At 62.7% G+C, this 18,568-nt stretch overlaps 1 protein-coding gene across 11 annotated transcripts in view; it reads right to left on the reverse strand.

The window, feature by feature from the left end:
- Positions 1-2,079: 2,079 nt before the first annotated feature.
- Positions 2,080-18,568, reverse strand: part of LOC111152974 (ankyrin repeat domain 11) — a 185,208-nt gene continuing 168,719 nt past the window's right edge. For 7 of the 11 annotated variants that reach the window (XM_022511749.1, XM_022511744.1, XM_022511743.1 and 4 more), the window contains 7 exons: positions 17,449-17,591; positions 15,137-15,284; positions 8,367-14,830; positions 6,822-6,920; positions 6,595-6,738; positions 4,937-5,029; positions 4,039-4,737 (listed from right to left, as the gene is read on the reverse strand). In XM_022511749.1, coding sequence (XP_022367457.1) covers positions 4,201-4,737; positions 4,937-5,029; positions 6,595-6,738; positions 6,822-6,920; positions 8,367-14,830; positions 15,137-15,284; positions 17,449-17,591 — 7,628 coding nt within the window. In that variant the 3' untranslated portion in view covers positions 4,039-4,200. Of the gene's footprint in view, positions 3,041-4,038; positions 4,738-4,936; positions 5,030-6,594; positions 6,739-6,821; positions 6,921-8,366; positions 14,831-15,136; positions 15,285-17,448; positions 17,592-18,568 lie in introns of those variants that run through there. The other 4 variants (XM_022511753.1, XM_022511754.1, XM_022511752.1 and 1 more) reach the window with 3 other exon arrangements.

Genomic DNA, 18,568 nt, shown 5'->3' on the forward strand with positions numbered 1-18,568 from the left:
TTTCCTTTTTCCTTTTTCTTCTTACAAATGGTTCGGGTGCGTTGGTGTTCGTAAGCGATGTACCCGTAAGCGTGGGCTCTCTTGCTTCTGGGCCCAGAAGCGCGGCTGTAGGGTGCGAGCCGCTCACTACCCGCTGGGGGAGGAAGTAGCCCGAAGCCCCAGCCGTGGCGTGTGACGCACACCCTGAGCTCCCGTGCTGACCCTCAGCTTCTCATCCTGGTTCCCAGAAATGGGAACCTGAGCCCCTTCTTTGCACCGTCCTGGGTGCAAGTCCCCCACATAAAGAAAACATGGGGGGCAGTTCCCTGTGCCTCTTCCCTCTGTCAGGGGAGGAGGGAAGCTGGCTGTCGGGGCCTGCCTGCCCAGATACCCGCGTGCCAGCTTGGTTCACGGGAAGGAACCCTCTTTTCCCGCCGAGGCCACCAGCTGTCACACAGCCTCAGGTGTCCACTCACTATTTGGGGACCAGGCCCCCTCCACGGCCAGCCTGTCCTGCCATCTTACGATGGCACCAGACACCACGAGGTCGCTGGGTGCGGCCCCCCTCAAAGGCTCGAGCATCGCGGTACAGCGGGGAGCTCTGTGCCTCCACGGCTCAAGCCTGTGGGGCCACCGCCAGCACCACGCAGTTGAGAGGCCTGGGGCCCCGGCCGTCCCCAACCGCCACGCCTGGCCCATGGAGGCAGCTCCCCAGCCCCAGTGCACATGCGCAGCCGGCGAGTGCGGGGAGTCCGGGACCTCTGCCCCCGGGGCTGAAGCTGATGACGGCAAGACTCTCCGTGCGAGTCAGCGCGGTGTTCGGGGCTTAGAAAAGACACAGGCTTAAGAGATGGGTTCTTGAGGGCGCCCGGGGGGCTCCGTCGGGGCAGTATCTGCCTTCAGCGCGCGTCGTGATCCCAGGCCCAGGGATCAAGTCCTGTGTGGGGCTCCCTGCTTCTCCCTCTGCTCTGGCTTCCTCACTCTCAAAAGTTAAAAGATGGGTTACGGAGTTGACAGCTCCAGGATTTGAAAAATAACTAATTTATGCCCAGAGCGCTGGAGCTTTGCTGCTCTCTCCGCCCTTCCCCTGCAAGCACCCGAGCAGGTACCAGCCTGGAGGGAATGTGCACCGAGGGGAGGAGAGACCGGACTCCTCCGGGGTGGGGTGCCGTGTGGACTTGGGAGCCCGGCCCAGCTCCCCGCAGTGCCCCACACTGGAGGAGCCCGAGGACACAGGTCGTTCTGCAGGGTACATCGTGCAGTTGCTGCTGCGTGGGGAGGTACAGGACACAGGAGGGTGAGGGGTTCCAGAACGTGAGGTGGGGGGTCAACCCCAAACCCTGATGCCCGGGTCTCTGCCTCCGCCCACCTGTCCCCAGTGCCCAGCATGTTTGGGGGGGTGGGGGCGGCGGCGACTGTGTGAGCCAGGATTGGATGAGGCAAGGGCAGTCTCTGGGAAGGAGTCGCTTTGTTCAGAAGGTGGCCCCAGGCCAGCCCCGTCCCATCCCCGTAGGGCCTCCTCTGAGAGGAGCACAGGGGTCGTGCTCTGCTTTGTGAAATGTGGCTCACATCTCCCCTTCTGGCCTTCCGAGCTGGTGCTGGCTAGCACAGGGGCTCTCCCAGTGGGGACCCCGCATCAGCAGTGGCCTCGCTGGGAGATCTGCCAGCCCCATGTGGAAACTTGGGCGCGGGGTGGGGGGCGCGGCGGGGGCGGCTCCCATTCTGGGTGCAGAGGGCCAGGCAGGGGCTCTTCAGGGCCACACAGCCCAGGATCTACTTCCCCAGTCGTGAGTGACCCTCGTCTCGTTTCCTTCCTAGTCCCGCCAGGCCCTGGGGGGCAGCCAGCTAGAGGTATCCCGTTGGGCCTCTCTGTCCTCCTGTGCCCCCCTGCCCTGGTCTTGGTGCACGGGGACTCACCCAGCTCCCCCCTTCCCTGGTGAGCTGTGCTGCTCGGTGGGGCGTGCAGGAAAGGAGGGAAAATCAGTGTTTCAAAATGAAAAGCTACTAATTGGGTAGGAGAACAGTTGGAAGACGCAGAGCGACCCCTCAGCTCAGTCCTGTGTGACGGCCCCTCCTGGAGAGGGTCCTGTCGTGTACAAAGAGCATTTAATTAATTTATTTATTTCTTTACACGTAACTGAAGTGATGTTACAGTACAGGAGGTATTTACAACTGTGCAGTATGTGTCGCAAAATAAATTATCTAGAAGGCAGCAAAGTACGTTGTGAGTGTGTATAAAACTGTACAGCGCTTCCGGGTACACTTTTTATAGGATTATTGGCTCTGTAGTGTTTCAAGTTATGTTCTCAGAAAGAGAAACAAAATGCCCAAGATTAAAGGAAAAAATATACAAACCACGTGGATTTGACTCCCATTAAAAACACAACCCGAGTCCTGGCTCTGCGTCCGTGTCCGGTCCGGGCGGGCGGCGCGGCTGGGCCTTTCCCCCGCACGGTGTCCCAGCCCGGCCGAGGCCCGCGGCGGCAGGACAGCAGCCGGCCCACGCTCTCCCTGCCCTCCAGCATGGAGGGCGCGGTGTCTGAGGCATGGACGCCTTCATTTTCTTTTAGTTGATCAGAATGGAGCAAGAAATTTTAAAAAATACACTCGGTTCTGCACCACCCGAAATGCCCGTGCTGCGGCGGGAGGGCAGAGCCCCGGGCCACTGAGTCCGCGTCTGTGTCCCCGAGGTCTCCTCGGCCTCCCGCCGTCTCTGGTTTAAAAGAGCCTCGCTCCGGGGGGCCAAGTGCGGGGTCTCTCCCCGGGCGTCCCCACCTGAGGGACCAGGTCTCCCTCCACTGGCTGGACGGGGCAGCAGTGCCGGGCAGATGCGTGTGGCCCTCGCCTGTGTCCTGTGCGGCCGTCCCGCGGTGTGTCAGGCCGGCAGAAGCACGAAGTCATCGTTGACGTCGACCATGGGCACGTAGAAGGAGGGCACCTCGTTCACACACAGGGACTTGTGCCCAGCGGGGTCCAGCTCCTGGACCTTCAGCTGCCACTCCATCCTCTGCACGGCGTTGAGGGCCGCGGCTTCGTGCTGCTGCCGCATCAGGAGACACGTCTGCGTGGGGGACACAGCAGGTGAGGGGGGCAGAGGCTCGAGCCCGGGACCGCAACCCCCACAACCAGCCGCACAAGCGAGGCCGGCTCCCGGGGCCTAGTCCCCACCGCGGGTCACCTGAGCGCCCCCGGTGCCCGCGCAGCCGGGCGGCACTGCTGACCACATGGGCATCTGTCCCCGTCCCCGCGGTGCCCCAACCCCTGGTTTCACAGCAGCTTCGAATGAAACGTGATGGCTGCTGTTTGCTATTTTCATTTTACAATCACTTAGGGCTGGTGATCTCCGTTTCACCTGCCGTGCAAATTACGCCTTTCTGGAAAAAACTTTCTAAGTAGGCTCCGTGCCGGATGTGGGGCTTGAACTCGAGACCCCGAGATCAGAAGTCGCAGGCTCTACCCACCGAGCCAGACTGGCGCCAAAAATCACACCCAGGGTCGGAGGCGTTTCGTATTCCGGCACCCTAGTGCTCGGCCCTAAGTGAGGGCGGTGGTCCCGTGCACGGTGTGCTGTGTGCGGCAGGCAGGAGGGCAGAGCTGGAAGGGCAACTCTGAGGGGGCCACCGAGGGGGACGGGGCAGGAGGTGGCAGGGAGGGACCCGGTGCCAGGCGCGGTGTGTGAGCAGAGGGTGTGTGCACACGGGCAGGCCACCGCCTCACGGCCGACTCGTTCCGCAGACGTGCACAGCAGCACAGCGGGTGGGCGTCCGTGTCGGATCTGCCTTAAAATGATGCTGTTTCGAGTGTGCTGCGGGGATCGGGGTGCAAACCCTCCCCCATCCGGAGTCTTCTGGAAGCAAACCACCCTGGGCTGTGGCGTGGCGGCCACGGCTCCAAGCGCACTTGGTGTACTTCCTCCCTTTCTTTTCAAAAGACCGTATCTGAGAACACGGCACACGAGCGGGGTGAGGGCAGAGGGCAGGGGGCAGACGGACCCCCAAGGCGACTCCCTGCTGTGGCCGGAGCCCGATGAGGGGCTCCGTCCCATGACCCTGGGACCACGACCTGAGCCGAAACCAAGAATCAGACGCTCAACCGACTGAGCCCTCCAGGCGGGCCTCCGTCCTTTCTCTAATCGCCCTTTTCTTACTGGTCCGGGAAGGTCACTGTGCGTGACGGGCGTGAGACTCGTGTGCTCACGCGCACCGTCTCCCTGTCACGTAGTCAAGACGACTTTCTCTCGTTACAGGAAAGCCTGCCCTGCGCGGCCCCCGGCCTGGCTGGCGCGACCGTGGAGCTTCCCCAGGACGGGCCTGGGGCCAGGGACGCTGCACAGGCCCCTCCTCTCTGCTCTGGGCGTTCTGTCTGCACCGCGGCCGCACCCGCGAGTAAGGCCGGCACCCGGAAAACACGGTCTTCCTCTCGCCACACGCGCCCCTGCCCCCAGCCCCGGCGCTCTAGTGACAAGAGCGGGCATGGCCCTCTGGGCCCTGCCTCCCGGAGCTCCCCGGGGTGGCGCTGACCCTTAAGGCAACTCTGTGACCGGCGTGCGGCTGTGCGGCCGGCGACCCTAGCGCCTGCGGTGCGGACGTGCTTCTTACTTGCTAATCTCTCTCTATCTCCCTCCCATCCTCTGCCTGCTGCACTGGCTCGTCCAGAGCAGTGGCGCTGGGTGTGTGCTGTGACCTTTGAGGAGGGCTCAAGGTGGGGTCCCACAGAGGTCTGACCGCCAGCTGGTGACAGGAGCTGCTCCCCGCACACCTGGACAGGAGGGAAGACACTCTAAGGAGGCAACATGGGGGCGGGGAGACCTCGGCTCCCTGAAAGTTTCCGCTGGGTTCGGAGGGTCTGACGCTGCCGCTTCCAAACGGGGGACCCAGCAGCAGCCCCCCGCCCCCGCCCCCGCCCCCTGCCAGGACCCCCCAGCCCAGGCGCAGCTCGGCGGGCACAGGGCCCTCACCTTCATGCGGTCGTACTTGTCGTCCACGTCCTGCAGCCAGGAGATGAACTGCCGGGCGTTGAAGCGGTCGCGCACGGACTTGTTCTCGTCGCCCTGAAGGAGAGCGCGCAGATGTGGACACCGCGGGGGCCGGAGCCGGGCAGACGCCTCCCGTGCCGTGAGAGCCGCAGCCTTGCCCCGCGGTCCCCAGGCGCAACCGTGTTCCGGGCCGGACCAGCACGACCCTCCCTGCGCATCCCCCTCCGCCCGACCCCCAGGAGGCGGCTGTGCGTGTGGGGCGCCGTGGCCCTTGGGGACCACACGGAGGCGCCCCGTCAAGCCAGAAGAGGCCTTTGTTTCCATTTCTTCTGTTGTAACTTTCTGTGAAAAGGACCGTGAGAGGCCGGAGGTGGCTTCGCGCAGCACAGAGTACCAGCTTAACGTCCCTGTCCTCCCTGTCCTCCCGCACCGCAGCGCCTGTGGCCAAGGACAGGCCCACAGCAGGTAAGCCCTGGCCAGAGGGGCAGCCGGGGGCGCACTCACGGGCCCCCGCGATCCGGCTCTCCTGCGTGGCCATCACTCGTGCGAGTCTCTCCCCTCGGCCCCATGTGTGGCCCCCGGGGAGCTGGCCACAGGCCCCACACCAGACACACGGAGGGTGGAGGCTGCGGCGGAGGCCCTCCCTCCCGCTCAGCAGCAGCTCAGGAGTCCCCAGATGCTGGCTTTTTAGATGCAAAGGGCTCCTGACGTGGTCCTCTGTTCGTTTTAGGGTTCACAGACCACTGCACCGCTTCAGACGGCAGGTTAACGGGGAAACTCAACTTTCTTCCGTTTTAAGTAGGCTTCGTGCCTAATGTGGGGTTCAGACTCACGCCCCTGACGCGACAGGCTGCACAAACCCGGCAAGTTTTTAAGATCGATTCCTAAAGACCGTATGTAAGTGCACGGAAAACCCTTATCAAAAGAAATCCCCGAACCACTTCTTTCCCACAGCCAACCTGGAACGCTGCTCGAGAGCCTGGGGCTGCCGCGGGAGCTCAGGCTGGCCTGCGGGGCACAGGAGGTCCCCAGGGGGCAGCAGGCCCACACTCTGGGTGGTTGTCAGGGAAGAGAATCGACTGCGGAGCAAACCCCTGACAGAGTCTGGCCCCAGGCCCGAGTGCCAGAGCAGGGACCAGAGCAGGGACACCGGAGTCCACGGACAGGCCACCAGTGGGAGGTAGCAGTAGCTGAGGCCCCTGAAAGGCACAGACACTGCAGACATCCCAGGGTGGGGTGAGGGGGCGCGTCCCATGTCCACAGCATGGGGAGGAAAGCAGGGCCAGGGTGCCCCCGCGACGGAAGCACAGCCATGGGGGGTGGCTGTGCGCTCGACCCCTCCTGGCCCTCAGCTGGGGCGCCCCAGCTTCCGGCAGGGCCTGCCCTAGGCCCGTCCCTGGCCGCAGCGGCTGGCAAGGGAGGGGGGTGGGGGACACGGCTCATCCCGATTACGTTTGTTCCCCAGGACAGTTCGAGGGATGACGGACACTCACGGATGCCCAGTGCAGTGACCGGAGGCCCATGGGGACCCGCACAGGACGTGCTGCCATCCGCTCGCTCCCGTCCACCTGGGGCCGCCTCCGTCCGTGCGGCGCGGGCGCGCCCACCCGCTGCCTGTGCCGCGGGCCGCGCGCACCCACCTGGCTCTCCAGCGGCATGTTGTAGACCTCCGAGTCCAGCAGCATGGTGCAGGCGCTGAACGGCACCGCTTGGTTCGCGATGGTCCTCGCCGCCCGGCAGTGAACCCGCAGGATCTCCTGCTCGCAGGAGACGATGAGCTTTTCCTGCAGGAGAGGAGCGGAGTGAGGCGGGCCTCCGGGGGGGCCAGACGCGCCCCAGCCCGAGGCCCCGCGCCACAGCCCCTTACCCGCTCGATGCTGTGCTGCAGACGCAGCTTCCCCCGCACGGTCTCCTGCTGCTTGAACAGCTCCTTCAGGGGCTCCGCCAGGGAAGGAGGGGGCGCGATCTGCAATCATGGGGGCAGGGTCGGCGGGGCTGCGAGCCCGCTCCAGGAACGCCCGCCCCCGCGAGTGGCCTGGGTGCCCGCAGAGCAGTGACGGGAGGGGACTGGCTGTCTGCAGGGAGGGAAGGTGCGAGACCCCACGGGAGGCAAAGCAGAGCTCACACAAACCCATGACCCCACACGCTCCACGCTGTTCGTGGTGTTCTATTTTGAAAACTAAAACTTAAACAAAAAAAGGCAACGAAGCCGTCTCGCTGAACACAGCCCTCAAGCCGGAGTTTTTCAGGATCTAACGTCCCAGACAAGACCGAGCAGCTCATCCTCCCCGCCCCGGGACCTACAGGGCAAGGCCGCCTCGGTCCCCTGCCCAGGGCGGCCTGAGATCAGGGAGAGCCAGGCTGGGACATCCTGCTGAGCTCAAAGCTAGCTGCCCTCACCCCTGGGCCAAGTGCTGCCCTGGGCCACGTGGGGGAGGGGTGGCCCAGACGCGGGGCCTTCACTGCCTCGCCCCTACCGCAGGACGCTCAGAGCCAGAGTCCGCCGTCAGAAAATGCCGGAGGTCAGTCCCGGGGGACAGCCAGCTCAGACACCGACTTTCAGAGCACACGCATCCAACGTGACCCCCACCCCCACCACGGGAGAGGGGTCCCCGAGACTGGTGATGTAGGCTGTGTGCCTGGGCCTTCCCTAGGAGGGCCTCATGGTATAAAACAAGTTCTGGCTTTTCTTCAAAGTGCGATTGTCCCCTCCCCCCCAAAAGGCAGCAAGTCACCTGCACATGGTATAGACAGGCTACACCTGGGGAGCAGGCCAGGCCGGCTGTGAGTGAGCAAAGGAAGGCTGAGGTCTGGGTCTGCTGCACTAGCAGGAGGCAGAAGCCCACCCAGGGGAAGAGTGTGCACCAGGAGAAGCAGGGAGGAACTAGATGTGTGCCTAAGGCCCCAATGTGGACTCAAGGGGGCTGGGAAGGGGTGTCCATGGCAGGGCTGGGAAGGTCACGTCTGCACAGACACGGGGTCACTAGGTGCCAACGGGGAACAATCGGGTGGCGGAGGGAAAGGAGGAGATGAAAGCGACCAGAGGCTCTGGGTGCAGAGCCCACAGGTGGGGCTGGGGGCCTAGGGACAGGCCCTGCGGGTGGAGGAGCCCATGAGCCCCATGAGGGGTGCAGGTGGTCTCGGGCGAGAGGCTGAGGGGAATGGAGGCTGCAGGTCAGCAACGTGGGGCCACCAGGAAGCAGGACCGAAGCGCGGAGGGCGTCTGAGCGGCCACAAGAGGGCCTCCAGCAGCAGGAAGCCGTGGGCCACGTGGGTGCGTCTGGCGCGGGAGGTGGGGGGGGGTCGGGGGAGGACGAAGAGCGCTCGCAGAGCCCAGGGCGCCGGCTGTCCCGAGGCGAGGGGCTGCGCGCCCCCGCCCCCCCGTGGCCGGCCCCCGCAGGGCGGTACTCACCACGGGGATGTGCAGCTTGCTCAGCGGCTTGCCGTCCAGCAGGTAGGAGCCCGTGTAGGTGACGTACTCGGCGTAGCACTGCGGGGCCTGGGGGCTGATGTAGCACAGGATCTTGCGCTTCTCCTCGATCTTCTTCCTGATCTGCAGGTACTCGAAGTACGGGTTGGACCGGTCGCTGTGGTAGGGCTCGATGGCGTCCAGCTTGATGGCGTCCACGATGGCGGCCAGCGTCTGCTGGATCACCTCCCGCGTCTGCCGCGTGGACGTGTGTAGCTGCTGTTGCAGCTGCTGGCTGGAGCGCTGGAAGCGGCGCTTGCGGGGGTGCTGGGCCTGCGGGTCCTCCTCCTCGCAGCAGCGGCCCTTGGCGCGAGGCGCGGGCGCCGGCTCCTTCTCCGAGGGCGGTGAGCTTTGCTTGTTCTGGTTGGCCAGCATCTGGGCCCGGTTCCGGGTCATGCGCTGGGGGATCTCCTCCACTTTGGGGGCCTTCGGGGCTTCGGCCGCGGGTTTGGGTTCTGGCTCCGTCACGTCCGGCTGGACGCCACCCAGAGGTCCATCGAGGCCGGCACCGTCGAGGGGGCCAGCCCCGTCCGCCGCTAGCGCCTGGGCCGAGCCGTCCCCGGGGGCGTCTGGCAGGCTGTGGGACACGGCCGGTGGATCTGGGCCCTCCGCCTCCCCCTCTCCGCTCCTGGGTGGCTGCTGCTCCTCGGGGGGCGCCGCTGCGGGCCCCAGGCTGGAGTCGGAGTCCTCGGGGACCCTCGCCTCCAACTCAGGCCCCCCTTCCATTGCAGCTTCCAACGTGGCATCTGGCTTGGGCTCCTCGGGGGGCTCAGGCTCCGGCTCGGTGGGGAGCCGGGGGTCCCCCTGGTCAGGAGGCAGCACAGGCTGGTCCTCAGCAGCTGCCACAGGGCCATCCCCGCCACTCGGGACCCCAGGGAGCCCCGGGGGGGTCTCTCCCGGAGGAGCGAGGGCAGTCTCCTCTATAGGTTCTGTTTCGACATCAGAAACATCTTTCGCTTGAAGAGGGGGAAGCTCTGGCAGCGAGAAGGGCCCCAGATCGAGGTCATCCTCTGCGCTGGGGAAGCCGTCAGGCCAGGGCACTGGCTCCACCTGGCCAAGGGCCGACAGATCGTGCCCATTTTCCAAGAAGTTACTTTCCATGGGCCCCAGAGCCTCCACCGGAGTCACGGTGGTCAAACACGCCGGCTCCGGGGCCATGTCTGGGGGCGCTTCCGGCAGTGGCTTGCAGTTGGTGAAGAAGGGCTCCAGCCTGGAGGCGGGGGCAAAGGCCGCTGGCTCTTCTGGGGCGGAGATGGCGGCCGGGACCACCTCTGCTGCGTCACCCTTGGCGCCCTCAAGTCCAGGCTCGGTGGCCGACAGAGGGTACGAGTCAGGGGAGCCCGGGTAAGGGGGTTCTGTGGCCCCAAAGGGCCCCGTAGCAGCAGGGTGGACGGCCTCACTGGGGCAGAAATGCTGCGGGGACTCAGGGAGTTGCTGGGGGGACTTAAGCAGGAGGTCCGGCCCCACAGGCCAGCTGACGGGGTTCTCAGGGGTGCCCCCCATCAGGCTGCAGGAGAGACCCTGCTCCGAGGCTGCTGGGTGCGCCCACTCGACGGGCTCCTCCGTGATGACTGTGCTGAAGGGCCCCTCGTCCAGTGGCTCCAGGTAGCTGGGCTCCGGGGGGATGATGGCGGCGGTGGCCTGCTGGGCCTCAGTGGCGTCCAGAGGGACGCCCAAGTCAGGGGGAAGAGCTCCCTCCATGGATGGGGCCAACAGCTCATCTCGGTGTGCAGGGGGGGACTTTGCTTGTAAACCAGAGAAGGCACCCTCTGGGGAGGGGGTGACGGTGACCACAGCCGCAGGCGGGCAGTGCAGGGCGTCCGCTTTGGGGGAGGGGATGCCGTAGTCCGGAGAATAATACCCCGGAGACAAGCAGGCAAACTTCTCGGCAGGACCCGGGGGCCCAGGAGCCTTGTCCTCCAGGTGCTGCCCTGGTGAGTCATACGTGGGCGCGGTGGGGACACTCTGCTGTCGGAACAGCTTGTCCCCGGCGCTGAACTCTTCCTCGGGGGTCCTCCTGATATCGACAGAGACTGAACGATAAAGGCTTGTGCACAATGGCCTCGTAGGTGTCTGGCTTGCGGTCTCCGAAATCCCACTCGCGGCCACAGAGAACCTGTCGAAGAAGGAGGGGGAGCAGGCGCTGGCAGATGTGCTGGACACGGGCTGGGGGTCTGCGCAGTCAAAGATGAGGTCAGAGTAGTCATCGGCGCTGCAGGACGGCGTCCTGGGTGTGTGCATGGCCTCCTCGTAGCTGGGGCATGACACCACGGACGCGGGTGTGGGCACCCCGGTGGGCCGGCCCTGGTCAGGCCGGGGAGAAGCGGGCAGGACCTCTTTCATGTGCGGCCCCGCCAACCAGTCCCTCGTGTCCATGGCTGGTCCCGGGTGGGGCTTGTTCTCGGTGGCCGGTGGGGCAGGAGCTGAGTCCTTGGGCTTCCTGTCCCTCAGAGCGGGGTCCGGCGCCAGCGGCTTCTTGGGAGGGGCGTCCAGACTCTTCTTACGCGCATCCTCCGCGGGCTTTGCCCTCTCCTTGAGCTTCGGGTCCCCGGACCGGTGCCGCATCTTCTCCATCTGCTTCATCCGCTCCTTGTGCCGCTTGTGGCGCTCCTCGACCTCCAGGTCCTTCTGGGACAGCATGCGCTCGAAGCTGGTCATCATCAGGTCACCGTCCCCCAGAAGCTTCTCTCTGGGCCGGGCGTCTCTCCTGCCCGGGTCTCTGGACACTGGCAGCTTCTCGTTTCCATTGCTGACCCTCGCTGGGTCACCCTTCTCCTTCTCAGCGTTTTCCCGGAACTTCTCCTTCAGTTTGGTCTCGCTGAGTTTCAGACTCTCCTCCCGGCACTTGTCTCTGAGCGGGTTGGGGGGGTTGTCCTTGTCTCTGGCCACAGGCTTCTGCTCGTCCTTGTGGTGCCGCAGGAGCCCGTCCCCGTGCCTGTCCCGGTGCTTGTCCCTGTCGTCCCTCCACTTCTCCCGGTGCTTCTCCCTCCTCCGCCTCTCCTTGAGGGCGCTGGCGGCACTGGACCCGTAGGGCTTCAGCTCTTTCTCTACTTTTTTGGAGGTTTCTCTTTCAGAATCGTTCTTCTCTTTCTTCTCAGCGGAGAAGAGCTCAATGGCTTTATCTAACCCGTCCTCCGCGTCGGCATCTGAGAAGTCCTTGTCATACTGGCTGGGGTCCTTCCTGCCGCCAGAGTCCTTGTAATCATCACTCTTTTCTCTCTTTTCGGACTTGTCTTTCTTGACTCTCTCTCGATCGTGGCTTTTCTTGGACGAGGACGAAGAGTGTCTGTGCCTCTCTTTCTCCTTGACCTTCTCCTCTGGGGGCTCCGTGAAGGACACCTCCAGGAGGGCGCTGAGGCCCGGCTCCTGCCCGCGGTCCGTGAAGCTGTCCGAGGACACCTCGCTGGCCTTGTCGTTGGAGTCCTCCCTGTAGGCGTGCAGGGCCTCCTCCTCCAGCTTCTCCAGCAGGCTCTTCTCAGCCTCCACGCTCCTCGACGCTTTCCTGTCTCGGCAGTGCTCCCTGTCCGGCCTCTCCCGGTGCCGGTTCTTGACCTTGTCCTCAGCAGGTGGCTTCCTCTCCGCCTTCTCCGGGGGCTTCTGTTTGTTTTTCTTCTCCTGAGTGGACTCGACGGACGTCCGGTCTTTCCTGTCCTTGTACTTTTCGGCAGAGTCCTTATCCTTCTTGTCTTTGTGCTTCTCAAGAACTTTCTCCTTCTTGTCTTTGCCGCCTTCTGGGACTCCCTTCTCCTTTTTCTTCTCTCGGAGCTCCCGGTCCTTCTGCTTCTCCGAGTGCTGCCGGTCGGCGGAGTGCTTCCGGGGCCGGTCAGTGTCTGGGGCGCCGTCGGCCCGTGGTGCATCCCCAGCCTCCCCGAGTCGGAGCCCGCTGGCCGCGTACGCGTCCTTCTCGTCCTCGCTCTCGTCAGTGAAGATGTCTGCGATGTACCAGCTCTTCTCCTTCCCCTTCTTCTCGTCCTTCTTCTCGGGGAAGTCCTCGGAGAGAAGCCCAGGGAAAGTCTTCTCCCTTTTCTCTTTCACTTGGTCCAGAGATGCTTTCCTCTCCTTGTCCTTGCTGTGTGTATCTTTATGCTTCTCCTTGGTCTCTTTTTTCTCTTTAAAACATTTATCAAATTCCTTGTCCTTCTGACATTTTTCAAGGATAGATTTTTCGCTTTTATCTTTGTCACTGGACTTGTCTTTGTATTTCTCTAATTTCACTTTATCCTTCTTCTCCTTCTCTCTGGTTGGGTGGAGCCTCTCCCAGGGCTCCAGGCCCTTCCCGAAGTCGCAGTCGGGCCTGTCCTTGAAGCTGGCCTCGCCGCCCAGCTCCTTCAGCTCCTCCCGGTACGCCTCCTCGGGCTTGGCCCTGCTGTCCTTCCGCTCCTTGGTGCTCTCGAGGAGGTCCTTCCTGTCCCGTCCGCCCTCAGCAGACTCCCTCCTCTTCTTGTCAGGGAGGCAGCTGGGGACGCCTTTGTGCTTCTCCATCTGCTCCTTCCTCCTCTCGCAGCTCTTGTCCAGACAGTCCCTGTCCTTCTTCCGGAAGAAAGCGTCTCTGTCGCTCCGCTTGTCCCCATAGTCTCGCTTCTCGCGGCCCTTGTTTTCCCGCTTCTTGTCCTTGCTGTCCTCTTTCACGGTCTCCAGGATCAGTCTGGCCACAGGGTCACTCTTCACATCCCTGTAGTCCGTCACTGGAGAATCCCAGCTGTCGTCCCCTTTGAAATCGAAGGACGAGTCAGACAGCTCAGAAAACCACCTGTCCTGCTGGTCGTCAGAAAGGCTGAACTTGGTGTCCTCGTTCTCCAGAAACTGACTTTTGTTACAGTATTCGTCGAAAGCGGACGAGTCTTCCTTATAAACCTTTTCTTTTTTGAGTTTTTCTTTCTCTTCTTTGAAAGTCTTCTCTTTCTCCTTCGAAAGCCTGTCGTCTTTAAAATCATTCTTCTTCTCTAATTTTGAGGGCCTGTCTTTGGACTTTTTCTTCCTTTCCTCCTTGTACAGCCTCAGCTTTTCCTCCTTAGGAGACTTCTCCTTCACTAACTTCTCCTTTTCAGCTTTACTCAGACGGTCCTTTTCTTCTCGGAAAGACCTGCTCATGTCTTTGATTCTCTTCAGGGACTTTTCATCCTTGGAAACCTTGACCACCTCCTCTTTAAAGAGCCATTCCTTCTCCTCAGACTTCATTTTGCCAAGCCTCTCCTCCTTCTTGAAGTGGTCCCTGTCATGCTTCAAGGCTTTCAACTTGTTGTCGCCAGAAACGTCGTTGTCCAGAAGTATGGCCTTCTCGGACCTCTGCTTGGAGTCCTCATACTCGTAGGTGAAGCTTTTCAGCTTGAGTTCCTGACTGACCGAGCACAGCCCTTTCTCTTTGTTTTTGTGTTTGTGTTTCGTTTTGTGTTTCTTGACGACCTTCCCCTCCTTGTCCAGCTTGGGGACGGCGCCGTCAGCGCTGACGTGGAAGGAATTCTTCTTCTCAGACAGGCCGCCCTGCAGGCCGCTCCTCCTCCTGTGCTCCTGCTTCTTCCGCACGGGCTTGAGCGACTCCACGCTGGAGCCCTCAGAGGAGCAGTCAGACTCACTCGTCAGTCTCGTCCTTGTGGAGTCTGATAAAGAGCTGACCTCCGACCAGGCCGGCGAGGAGACGGTTTTCCAATTGTCCGTCCGCCAGTGCTTGGTGTGAGGGTCCGCATGGCTGGGGTTATGCTTCTGGGCAGCGGAGCTCCCGTGGGACGAGGTGGAGGAGGCGGACAGAGAGCTGAACAGGGCCGGGTCCTTCAGCACCAGCGGGGACTCCTTGAGGCAGCCGGAGCTCCCCACCGAGTCCCCGTCGTCCTCGCCGCTCTCCGAGGACTCGCTGTCTGACTCTGACGAACAGAACTTGTCATTCCTCTTCCCAAATCGCACTTCTTTGCCTTTTGTCTCTTTCTTTCGCTTCTTTTTCACTTTATTTTTTTCCTTCTGCTGCTTGGAATTGGAGGGTTCCCGTGTCTTGTTACCGGGCAGTATCGTGTGTGCCGATAGTCTCAGCTTCTCTCCTGTCCCCACAGTGACACCGATGTCCTCTTCGTCCGATGTGTCTGACAAGATGCGATGAGCCGCCTTCTTTGGTGCAATTGTGTTATTTTTAGTGTAACTTTTCACTTCCATTTTGGGTATAGAAATAAAACTATTTGATTTAGTTTCTTTTCTGTAATCCTTTTTCAGTAAATGTTTGTCATCCACAGGAGGGACTCTGTCCTGCTCGTCATCCTCGTCAAACTCGTACTCGTCCTTGACGGGGGTCACAGTCTTCTGGGGCTCTGGGTTCTTAGCCTTGTGCTTCAGGCCCTTCTCAAACTCAGAGTCCGTGTTATTGCCGTCCACCGAGCTGGAGGGTGCGAACGATGGGGCGTCTTCCTCCTCCGAGCTCTCTGCTGGGAACAGGAGGGAGAGTCAGGAGGAGACTCACAGCCACCACCCAGGACACGTGCGGGGAGGGCGCCGTGCGGATGAGGCCCGGGCTGCCCCTGGCGGGGGGGGGAGGGAGGAGCAGCCCTTCATCTGATTGAGTAAAGTCGGAGGCCGGCCGCAGGTGGGAGGCAACCAGAGAGAGGTCTGTGTGAAGGCCGGGCTGGCACGTTAAGGCGTAAGGCCCACCGTGTCCGCCGCAGCCACGCAGGGAGGCCCGCGCCCCGTGCCCCCACCCTAGCCGGCACACAGTGCGGCGCCCAGCCACTAACCGGTCGAGCTCTCCTCGCTGGAGGTGTAGGTCCCCTTGCCCAACAGGAGATTCACCATGGTCGGGGAGTTGGCCACCTTTAGTGGCGTCTCGCCTTTCCGGTTGCTTTGCTGAGGGTTCCCTCCATACCGTAACAACAGCTTCACCACCTACAAAACAGCGACGGGCACGTGAGGGAGCTTCCTGAGGCACAGGAGGGTGCTACCACGCCCGTCTTTGTAAAACCGTAGCCCATTCCAACAGCCACCTCCACCGCGGGCCCCGCCAAGGACCAGAAGCCGGGCCACACGACACGGCCTGGTGGGCTCTCTGGACCCGAGCCTCTCCCACAGGAAGGAGCCCAGTGGCGTCCCAACCCCCTTCCAAGCTCTCCGCCACAGGGAACAGGTCCCAGCGCCTGCGGGCGGCCTCCTCCCTCTCCACGGAGTCCCCATGTCCCCCAATCGCCTCACATGCGCACTCCCCTCCTGCCACGGATGAGCCGCCATCCGGCAGGGTTTGGTGGACGCAGAAGGGTTCTAGAAGTTTGGGGGATGGGGAGGGCGGGGGCTGACAGGAGAGAAGAAGCAAAGACCAAGCTTCTGTAAGCAGGTTTATTTTGCACTTTCGTTTATTTTAGGAAGCAAGTCCACCTCCTCCCTGCTCGGTCTCACACGGTCAGGGTGCTCCTGCGCCGGCAGACATGAGGGTGACGCTGTGGCGGCTGTCTCTCTACAGAGCTACACGGGACTCAACGGTCTACACCCAGCGGCTGTGCCTCCCGTGTCCGGGCGGCCTGTTCCCTGGACTCAAGTGCAAATCCTGAATCCAGTCCCAGCTCTGGCCAGAGAACGCAGTGTGGGAAGAGCCTTTAATGAGGACGGCCTCGTGGCTCACACACCGGTTCTCGCTTAGGACACCGTGGCCTCTGCTGCCGGGGACCCAGCAGCCTGCTCTGGCAATCACTACACCCTCCAAGTCTGAAACCGACCTCAATGACCCTGCAGGCCCGTGGTGGTGGCCTCTTCCTTTCCATGAGCATCAGGCCCCCTGCAGTGCTGGGACTCTGGTCCCATGACCCAGCTGCCTGCCCGCAGAGGGCCGCCCCTACTGCTGCAGGCCACCGCATCCCTCGACCCCTTCTGCTAAGACCAACAACACAGGGCAAGCTGCCCTCATGCTCTCCTCCCTCTGAGCCGGGTGGGAAAGGGTTTCTGCTACTCCGAACCTGTAGGCCACGGTGCCCCCACGGATAATCCCAGGCCACCACTTCCTGATCCTTCGCTCAACCCCACCTGTGGGGTCCCCGTCCTATGTGAGGTCCCAAGACCTGGGCAGGGATCTGTCTGGGGGCCACGACCCTGTATCCCTCCCCACACGTCCCATCTATTCCGTGGGAGAGTTTCACAGTAATAATTACTGAAGAACAGAGACCCACAGGGCACCCGCCCCCTTTCCTCCCCACTCTGTTGGCTACCAGCTCACCGGCAGCCTCCCGTCACCCCTGCCCTCGCCCCAGCCCCCAGGCCCCTGCCCTGGCTATTGTGGGGGGATCCCAGGCATTTCATAAGCTTCCTCAGTACATTCCTCTAACAGGACCCTTAAAAAAACCCCACAATGCCTTTATCTCACCTATAAAGTGAGCGATGATCCCTACCGTCAAGACCATGACCCACGTCTGGATTTCTCCAAGTCGCTGGGGGCGACTTGTCATTCGGAGCCCCTCCCCCCACCGTGGTGACTTATCACCTTCCAACCACTCGTCACACGCTCGGCGCTGCTAGTCCCCCTGACATATGCCAGAGCGACCGGGCAGGGCAGCTACGAGGGGGCTGGAGAGGTGCGTTCTGGTCTACGGGCGCTGTTCTCGCCATGGCCGGGGCCTCTTCACGATGGTCTGGCAATGACCACAGCAAGAGCCTCGCCATCTCTGTGCGTCACCCGCTTCAGGCCTGGAGACACCTGTCCCCCCAAGGGGGCCGAGTCCTCTCGGGGAGACTCTGCACCTGGGCGCTCACTGCTCCCACACTGGATGCAACGGTCCGCCGTGCACTGGCTACACCCCTCAGTGCTGCATCACTGCAAACACCCCCGGGGGAAGGGACAGGGACCAGGGCAGGGCAGGCAGCAGCCCGGAGCCCCCGCCCCGCGGGCCTGGTCATTCACCTGCTAATGCCCAGCCACACCCGTGTGGCCACAGTAAGGCCCCATCCACAGGCAGCAAGGGGGGCAGGGGCCACCCAGGTGCTGACCCAGGACCAGCAGAGTGGGCTGGGGGGCAGGGGTACGGGACGGTGGGGACCACAGGACAGGGGCGTGTGGGGAGGGGCCCACCTTGTAGTGCCCGTTATTGGCCGCATCGTGCAGGGGCGTGTCGTCATCCAGACCCTTGGTGTTGACCTCCGCCCCCGCGGCCAGCAGCTGTTTGGCGACGTCGTAGTAGCCGCGGTTACACGCCTCGTGCAGCGCCGTCCAGCCTGGAAACAGACACTTAGGACCTATGTCATTTAATCCTCACAGAACAGCTCCCGTGCCGCGGCCGCACCCTCCAGGGGCCCTGCCGGTGCTGGCTCCCCAGACGGGAGGCTGCGGGGCTCGGGAAGCCCTTTACTGGGGCATCTTGTCTGCTGTGTGATGAGGGGCCCGCCGGTCCTGGAGACGACCCCCCTGCAGGGTCTGCCGCGGCAAGGGCCGGTGAGCACAGCCTCGGCCCGACACAGCCAGCAACACAGGAAGACGACCCAGGGGAGGCCAAGCAGGCCCGGTGAGGACACGGAGCCTGTTGCCACCGCTGCGGGCTCGGGAGTGCGCCCCCGCGGATGCAGACGGCTCAGGCCACGCAGGAAGCTCTCCCCTGGCGGCCGCTCTGGCTGGAGCCTCCAAAGGTCACCAGGAAGCACGGCCTCCCATGTCAGTGTGCAAACACGGACACAAAGCGCAGTACTTAGGGAAATTCTGATCTAGGAAAACTGCTTTTTTAGAAAAGGTGCTAAATTAGCGATGGGTCAGACCACGATCCACTAAGGCAGCGGGAAAAATCTAGACGGTGTGTCATGAAGACGGCTCAGCTCGCCTACGTCGTTCCGCACGCAGAGCGGACAGGGCTGGGACCTGTGGCCACCACAGTGGAGCGCCACGCGGCACCAGGATCCCGCACACAGAGGGGCCACCCAGATGCAGGCACAGGCCCTTCAGGGAAATCAAGTGCAGCTGTCCTCGGCCAGGGGTCCGGGGGTGGGGGGTGGGGGGGGCGCGAAGCCGCATGGCCGTCCTCAGGGACAGGGCAGGCTCAGGGAGGGGCAGCTTCTGCCCACCTCTGCCAGAAGCAGACCCCTCGCCCACAGCATGGTGGTGGGGACACACTCCCCACTTCTCATTAAAACCACGAAAACTAAGAAAATGATCTTATTTTGAAATATTCCCCAAAGTATGGGTTCTTCCTTCTCAGAAATGG

The sequence above is a fragment of the Enhydra lutris genome, unplaced genomic scaffold, assembly GCF_002288905.1.
Source record: "Enhydra lutris kenyoni isolate GAN:26980312 unplaced genomic scaffold, ASM228890v2 scaffoldscaffold30, whole genome shotgun sequence".
Taxonomy (NCBI): domain Eukaryota; kingdom Metazoa; phylum Chordata; class Mammalia; order Carnivora; family Mustelidae; genus Enhydra; species Enhydra lutris.